The 8649-nt window shown below is 47.4% G+C and overlaps 1 protein-coding gene across 1 annotated transcript; it reads left to right on the top strand.

The window, feature by feature from the left end:
- The first annotated feature begins 1881 nt into the window (after positions 1-1881).
- Positions 1882-8524, top strand: LOC113917882 (5-beta-cholestane-3-alpha,7-alpha-diol 12-alpha-hydroxylase). Its single transcript, XM_027585949.2, has one exon. The coding sequence runs from the start codon at positions 6021-6023 to the stop codon at positions 7524-7526; it is 1506 nt and encodes a 501-aa protein (XP_027441750.1). The 5' UTR covers positions 1882-6020; the 3' UTR covers positions 7527-8524.
- The last annotated feature ends 125 nt before the right edge of the window (positions 8525-8649 follow it).

Raw genomic sequence — 8649 nt, 5'->3', positions numbered from 1 at the left:
TTAGATTTTTCAAGTTTGATTACATTGTGTCTGGACTTGAATTTCTTCGGGTTTATCCTGTTAGGGGTTTGTACAGCTAATTTTGATGAAATCCAATTTACCTATTTTTCTTTTGTTGCCTGTGATTTTGATGTCATATACATGAAATTTGTTGCCAAATTCAATGTCATAAAGATTTTCTTCAATGGTTTAAGAGTTTCATAGTTTTAGATTTTGTTTAGGTCTTTGATATACTTTGAGTTAATTTTTGTATGTGGTACAAGGTAATTTCATTCTTTTGTAAGTGATACCCAGTTTTTCCCCCACCACTTGTTGAAATGGCTTCCTTTCCCCTTTGGTCTTGACATCCTTGTTGAAAATCAATTGACCATATAAGTGAGGGTTATTTCTGGACTCTATTCTATTCCATTGGTTTATATGTCTATGATGTTTTATTTACAGTAGTTTTGTACTTTTTCAAAGTTGGGGGGCGTGGACCCCCCAACTTTATTATTTTGCAAGATTGTTTTGGCTCTTTGGGTCCCCTTGCAATTCCATATGAATGTGAGGATCAGCTTTTCCAATACTGTGAAAAAAAATCTATTGGAATTTTGAAAGGGGTTGTGTTGAATCTATAGATCACTCTGGGTAGTATTAACCTCTCAACAATGTTATGCCTTCCCCATCTAAGAACATGGAATGTCTTTCCATTTATGTTAAGTCTAATTTCTTTCAGCGATGTTTTGTATTTTTTTTTAAGATTTTTATTTTTATTTATTTGACAGAGAGAGACAGAGAGCACAAGCAAGGGGAGCGGCAGGCAGAGGGAGAGGGAGAGCAGGCTTCCCGCTGAGCAGGGAGCCCGATGCAGGGCTGGATCCCAGGACCCTGGGATCATGACCTGAGCCGAAGGCAGGCGCTTAATGACTGAGCCACCCCCGCCCCATCAATGTTTTGTATTTTCAACTTGCAAGTCTTTCACAACTTGGCTAGATTTTTTTCCTCAGTATTTAATTCTTTTAGATGCTATCGTAGATAGAACTGTGTTCTTAATTTCCTTTTGGGATTGTTCACTGCGGGTATATAAAAACACAGGTCATTTTTATGTTGATCTTGTATCCTGCAACTTTGCTGAATTTATTAATGCTAGTAGTTCTCTTGTGGATTCTTCGGGACTTTCTATATATAGGATCATGTCATCTGCAAATACAGTTTTCTCTCTCCCTTTCCAATTTGGATCTTTTCATTTCTTATCTAAAGCTCTAGCTGGAACTTCCAGTACACTGTTGAACAGCAGCAGTGAAAGTGGGTATCCTTGTCTCAGGCCTTCTGATTTTAAAGGGAAACTCTTCAGTGTTTCACCATTGAGTATATTAGCTATGGGTTTTTCATAAATACCCTTTATCATATTAAGGAACTTTCCCTCTAGTTCTAGTTTTCTAAAAGACTTTATTATGAAAGGAGGTTCAATTTTGTCAAATGCATTGTCTGCATTGAGATGATCATGTAGGTTTTTTTCTTTCATTCTATTAAAGTATTGTATTATATTGATTTTGTGTTCAATCACCCTTATATTTCTGATATACATCCACTTGGTTATGGTGAATTATCCTTTTAATAGGCTGTTGGATTTGATTTGCTAATATTTTGTCGAGGATTTTTACATCTAAATTCCTAAGAGATACTGACCTGAAATTTTCTTTCAGGTGATGTTCTTATCTGACTTTGGTATCATGGTACTACAGATAGTAGATTGACTTTGATCTTGAGGTTGTGGGTTTGAGCCCCACATTGGGGCTCATTAGATTACTAATCTCATGTAGAGATTACTAAAAAAATAAACTTAAAAAAATAAATATTTGGTAGAATTCACCAGTGAATCCAACTGGTTTAGGACTTCTCTTTGTTGGAAGGCTTTTAATTAGTGATTTAATCTCTCTTTACTTGTTATAGATCTGTTGAGATTTTCTATTTCTTCTTAAGTCAGTTTATGTAATTTGTATTTCAGGAAATTTGTCCATTTCTTCTAGGTAATCTGTTTATGTATAATTATTGACAGTGTTGACATACAATTATTCAAAAAGTGTTCTTGTGTAATCCTTTCTATCTCTCTAAGGCCAGTAGTTATGTCTCCACTTCCATTCCTGACTTTAGTTATTTGCATCTTCTCTCCTTTTTTTCTTAGTCAATCTAGCTCAAGTTTTGTCAATTTTGAACTTTTCAAATAACCAATTTTGTTTTCACTGATTTTCTGTATTTCTATTCTGTTTCATTTATCTCAGTTCTAATCTTTACACATTCCTTCTTTCTGTTGGCTTTGTATTTGGCTTGCTCTTCTTTTCTAATTCCTTAAGGTGTAAACTTAGGTTATTGGTTTGAGATATTCTTTTTTAATGTAAGCATTTACAGCTATAATTCTACCTCTGAACACTGCTTTCACTATAAGTTTTGGTATGTTGGTTTTAATTTTCATCCATCACAAGGTGTTTTCTAATTTCTCTTGTGATTTCTTCTTTGAAGAAGAAAGCATTAGGAAGCTTGCACGTGGATTCTTTCAGACTCCATGTGTGTCTTTTTCCCTTATGATCTGGCTATATATCCTTAGTACGCCACTGTAATAAATCTTAGCCATGAGTACAACTACATGCTGAGTCCGATTAGCTCTTCTAGTGAGTCTCTGAATGCGAGGGTGGTCTTGGGGATTCCCCCAGATTGATATGAGGATTAGATTGCTTAATACACGTAAAGCATTTAGCACAATACTTGGCTCATGGTAAATTCTCAAAATAAGAATAGTGATGATTATAGTGACAATGGGGATGACCGGCACACAGCCATGAACAGAACAGGTGCTCAAGGTCAATCAATCCAATTCCCATCCTTCCCTCTATCCTCTCCCTCTATATGCACTCATATCTAAGCCTCAACCCAATACCTTTATAATGGCATCTCAGTGCTGGCAAGTACCTCAAGTTCAGCTTCCTGTTTGACACAGCAGAACAGTAGGGCCCAAGGAGGTAAATTGAAATGTCCAGGGTCATGTCATGAGTTGGTGACAAAGTTGAAACAAGAACCCAAGTTTGCCCTTTAAGTTCTATACTGACTTCACTGTCACCTGGTATATGTGCTGCAGACTAGGAGTAAAATAATTAACCTGGGGCTAGGCTGTCAAGAACCAAGCTGCCATGGAGGCAGAACCTTAAAACCCAGGAAGGAAAGGAAAAATAAGGAACCTTGAAAGCTAGGAAGGGAAAGAAGGCATAAATAAGTCCAGCGCTAAATTAAATGAGACTATTATTTGATCCAAAGGCAGAGTAAAACAATTGCTCCCCTGCATCTCCATTTCGACATTACCGTTGTTGACTTCTGGGATGAGGCAGTGGGCAGGAAGTGGCAGGCGCTAAGGGAGCAGTCAGTATCATCCAGCATTGGAACAAAGGGCAAACAAGATGCAGGGGACAGCCAGTACATCTGGACTAGAGAACCCCCAAAGGAGAACCCCGATATAGAAACCGGAGCAGGTAAATGGAACCCTCCTATCCGTGCACGACTGCTCAAAATTCCGGGCCATATGTGAAATGAGAAGACACCAGACCGGACCAGAGACCCGCTTGAGCCCTGTCTACAGGCCTCAAACTATGCCCGCCCCTCCCCCGCTCACCATGAAATGTGCAAATGAAGTGTTCAGGAAAGGGGCACAAAAAAATGTTTAAGGACAGCCGAAACAATGCTCCCGCCAGGCTTATGAGGTAAGAACTCTCAGGAATACGGTCCGAAGTGGTGGCTACGCTCAGCGCGCTCCTTGGAAACAGCGGCGGTGTCAGTGAAGCGGCCAGCCCTCACCCGCACGTCCTCCCCCAGACCCGCGCCCTTAAACTGACTGCTCCGCAGACAAACCGACAGACACATAGTGCGTCGGTGCGAAGCCTAACCGACCGACGGACAGAGGGCGCCTCGGCACAGCGAATTGACCGCAGCACCCGCCTAGAGACACCGTGGGGGAGGCTGCAGGGGCGGAAGTGCGTCACCGCCTTTCCGGCCGTCGAACCCGTTGCCCGCTCTAGCGCGCCCGCTCTAGCACGCCCGGAGGCCGTCTCTGCGTGTCGTTGGTCCTTCCGAGCCTCTCAGTCCCACTTGGAACTCTGTGCCAACCCTCCCACGGAGCTGCGGCCCTGATTGGGAAGGATGAGGCGTGCCGCAGGGCTGCCGGGGCTCGCTCTGGGTCGCTGGCCACTCGGGAGGGTTGGCCGGACAGCCGCATAGGCCGATTTCCCCGGGGCAAGCTAGCCTCCGCCCGGTGAGAGCCAGTAAAGACTGCCCCAGCATCAGGCCCTGCTCAGAGCAGTGCAGCGCAATAGGTCAGAGCTCCAATTCGCCCTGAGCCGGCCGAGCCTGCGCTGTGCTGAAAACGCTTCCCCCTCCTCCAAGCCCTCCAGCCACATTGGCGCCAGAGTGGATCTGGACCCGTTCCTTGAACGGCCTGCCACCTACACTGAGCAGCACGTCCCGCATGCTCCCCGACCTCCACGTCTAGCCCCACCACCACACAGCAGGCGCCGACCTGGCTTTGTCTTCCTCCAGGCTTCCACTTAATTACCACCTAATCAGTGTGGCTTTCCTGACTCCCCACCCCACTTCCCTCTCTGCTCCTCTCACTTGCAACACTTATAACAATTGTAATTAGAGCGTTGTTTAGGCAGTGATTTCATATATTTTCCCCTTCCTTAGACCATACACTCCAATAGGGCAAGGGACCGTGTCTCTCTGATTCGAGGTTGGTTATAGCAGCAGTTCTGGCCGTAAGTGCCCAGTAAATATCTGTTAATGAGTAGATGGGGCTGTTCCAAGGAAGGAGGGAATGAATAAGTGTAGGTGAGAATGAATGTAAGGTGATGCTGCGATCCATTAAAAACTGGGGAACAAAGTTCAACTCATGGAAGTTGGCCCACAATCTCTGACTGTAGATTCTAAGGCGGAAGAGATACTGACTACTTATTGTGGTTGTCCTAAGCAATCAGAGAGGACTTCCTGGAGGCAGAGTGTGGACATTTCCAGCTCCCCACAAAGGGGAGCTGCACAAGGCAAAGGGAATTCACTCTAGAGGGCATGTGGAAATCTGAGGAAACAGAGTCCCTATTTGTGGGTCACTTAGGAAGTTAAAGAGTAACCTGGGGGTTATCAGAACTAGTTGAATCGAGACTGAACCTCACGTTATTGCACGTAATGGCCTTAGAGTCAATGGCACGGCTTTCTCCTCGGGCCTGCTGGCAGGGACCTGGTCTGACACCTCACAGAAGGTCCCCAGTAAATGGTCAGCTCACCTCACTGAAGCCCGGACAGCTGTGAGATAAAGTCCCCACTACACTCTGAACCTACATCCTCATCATGAAATAAAGCAATTGGTTTGAAGTCCTTATCATCTCTGACATTTCATATTTGTAAGATCCCCAATCTGCCCTTGCTGGAGAAGTGTGCAAGCCAATGGGGCCAGTAGGCCCCAGGTTCAGGGACTGGAGTCTGAACCTCTGCTTGAAGTGTCGCCAATCTGGGAGGCTCTGAGGATCGTTTAAAGATGAGGAAGGGAGAGATATGAAACTTAGTAAGTGCTTGGTGCATTTCTACTGAATGAGCTAACTAATGAATAAATGAATGTATGAGAAAATAAAGGTGTGAATGGTCAGTAAACCATGCGGGTGGAGTGGGATCAAAGAAAGCTTTGTAGACTCATGCTGGAGCTGAATCTGAAAAGATCAGAGCAAATCCTAAGCTGGTGAGGGGACTGCGACCATAGCTAGAGGCTTCTTTCTGGGCTTCCTTCTGGTCCCACCCCTCTCCTCCCACCAGGTTGCAGCAAGTGCTAAATCTAAGAGAACACTTTGCCCCCAGGTACTGTCTTGCCAGGGTTATTTAATAGAACTTACAGCTACAGGGCAAGGTCCAGGTGGACAGACCTTTTCATCCCCAACTTGTCACAGCCTCTCAAAAGCTCTCTGGCACCCACAGAACAGTGTGTCCAGAGCTCAACCTGGAAGAGCACAGCCATGGTGCTCTGCGGTCTGGTGCTGGGAGCCCTGCTGGTGGTCACCGTGGGGTGCCTGTGTCTGCTGGGGCTGCTCCGGCGACGCAGGCCCCAGGAGCCCCCTCTGGATAAGGGCTCCATACCCTGGCTGGGCCATGCCATGGCTTTCCGGAAGAACATGCTTGAATTCCTGAAGCACATGCGGGCTAAGCATGGAGATGTGTTCACAGTGCAGCTAGGGGGCCAGTACTTTACCTTTGTCATGGACCCCCTCTCCTTTGGCCCCATCCTCAGGGATGCACAGAGAAAACTAGACTTCGTGGAGTATGCAGAAAAACTGGTGCTAAAGGTATTTGGATACCATTCGGTGCAAGGAGACTACCGGATGATACACTCTGCCAGCACCAAGTACCTCATGGGGGATGGCTTGGAAGATCTCAACAAAACCATGCTGGACAGCCTGGCCCTCGTTATGCTGGGGCCCATGGGCCAGAGTCTGGGTTCTGGTTGCTGGCGTGAAGATGGCCTCTTCCACTTCTGCTACAATGTCTTGTTCAAGGCGGGGTACCTGAGCTTATTTGGCCATACAAAGGACCAGGAGCAGGACCTGCGACAGGCAGAGGAGTTATTTGTCCAGTTCCGCAAGTTTGACAACATGTTCCCCAGGTTTGTTTATTCCTTGCTGGGGCCCCGGGAGTGGCTAGAAGTGGGCCGGCTCCAGCGTCTGTTCCACAAGACACTCTCTGTGCAGCACAACTTGGAAAAGAATGGCATCAGCAACTGGATATCCTACATGCTTCAGTATCTGAGGGAGCAGGGAGTAGCCCCAGCCATGCAAGACAAGTTCAACTTCATGATGCTCTGGGCCTCCCAGGGGAACACGGGCCCAACCTCTTTCTGGGCCCTCTTGTTCCTGCTAAAGCACCCAGAAGCCATGCGGGCTGTGAGGGAGGAGACCACCCAAGTCCTGGGAGAGGCCAGGCTGAAGGCCAGGCAGTCCTTTGACCTTGACATCAGTGCCCTGCACCGCACTCCAGTGCTGGACAGTGTGATGGAGGAGACGCTGCGGCTGCAGACTGCACCCACCCTCCTCAGGGTGGTGCACAGTGACCACGTCCTGAAGATGGCCAATGGACAGGAGTACCTGCTCCGAAGCGGAGACATTGTGGCCCTCTTCCCCTATCTTTCAGTGCACATGGATCCTGAAATCCACCCGGAACCCACTGCCTTCAAGTATGATCGCTTCCTCAATCCCAATGGTAGCCGAAAAGTGCACTTCAGCAAGGCAGGCCAGAAGATCCACCACTATACCATGCCGTGGGGCTCAGGTGTCTCCATCTGCCCTGGGAGGTTCTTGGCCATCAGTGAGATGAAGCTCTTTGTCCTGCTCATGGTCACATACTTTGACCTGGAGCTTGTGGACCCTGACACACCTGTGCCACCCGTGAACCCCCAGCGCTGGGGCTTTGGCACCACCCAGCCCAGCCATGACGTGCGCTTCCGTTACCGCCTGCGACCTACCCACTGAGCTCTGCCAAGGTGGCCGCGAGCCTGGCCTCAAGACGTCCCTTGGGGGTCTCCACCTCCTCCAGCCCTGCTGAAGGCCCACTCTTGCCTCGGATTCTGTGGCATCCCCTACCTCTGTCCTGGTCACCTTCCTTAGCTCTCTGACTTCTCCCAAACTTAGTTTGGGAAATAACGTGTACCTTGACAAGTCCTGCAGTACAGAAACTGGTTATCGTGAGTAACGCAGTGTCTTGCAAAAATTACCCTCCATCCCCCCACCTCACTTTATTATTTTCCTCAATGCCTATTCCACATCCTGTGGAATTCAGGTTCGTCCAGAGCAATACAAGGCAAGCCATGTGTGTAATTTTTCATTTCCTAGTTGACACATTTTTAAAAAAGCAAAAAGAAACAGGTGAAGTTCATGTTTATATTTAACTGAGCCTAATATATCAAAAATATTAGCATTTCATTATGTCATCAATATAAGAATATTAGTGAAATAATTTTACGTTTCTTTTTCTTGTGTTGCCTTCAAAATCTGGCGTGTACTTTTTCCCCTTGCAGCATGTCTCATTTCAGACCAGCCGCATTCTAAGTACTCAACAGCCACATGTGGCTCTTGGCTCCCGAATTCATAGAGCAGGTCTGGAGACATGGTGCCTTTCATGTAGGAGTTATTCAAGGTCCCTGATCTGTGCCCTTGTCCCCCCTCCACACCCCCGCCCCAGGGTGATCTCAACCCCTCCTCTGGTTTCCACAACCATTGCTGAGCTTGGAGCCCTCTCCTACTTCCAGACCCTCATCCTCCCCACCGGGGTCCCACAGCCCCTCTGACTCAGTTTGGCTTACGCAGAACTCAGCATCTGTCCCCCACCTCTGCCCTGAACCACCCCCTTCTCCGGATTTCCCCGCCCGTCTCTGCTCAGGACACCACCACCCACCCCATCCCCCAAGACAGATACAGAGGAGACACCCTCACCTCCCCCACTCTCACCCACAGTCATGCCCCAGTTCTGTCAGTTCAAGCCCCTGCAGTGTCTCTGAAACTGTCGCCTTTTCCCCACCCCACTGCTGTTCCTCGAGCTCAGCACTCTGCCTCTCTCCGCACCAGGCCTGCCTGGCCCTCTGTTCACCCCGACCTT

This window comes from Zalophus californianus, chromosome 1 (assembly GCF_009762305.2).
Source record: "Zalophus californianus isolate mZalCal1 chromosome 1, mZalCal1.pri.v2, whole genome shotgun sequence".
NCBI classification, from domain to species: domain Eukaryota; kingdom Metazoa; phylum Chordata; class Mammalia; order Carnivora; family Otariidae; genus Zalophus; species Zalophus californianus.
This window is presented reverse-complemented; position numbering and strand designations above follow the sequence as displayed.

Coding starts and splice junctions, on each gene's coding strand:
- LOC113917882 (XM_027585949.2), top strand. CDS start 6,021: ATGGTGCTCTGCGGTCTGGTGCTGGGAGCCCTGCTGGTGGTCACCGTG.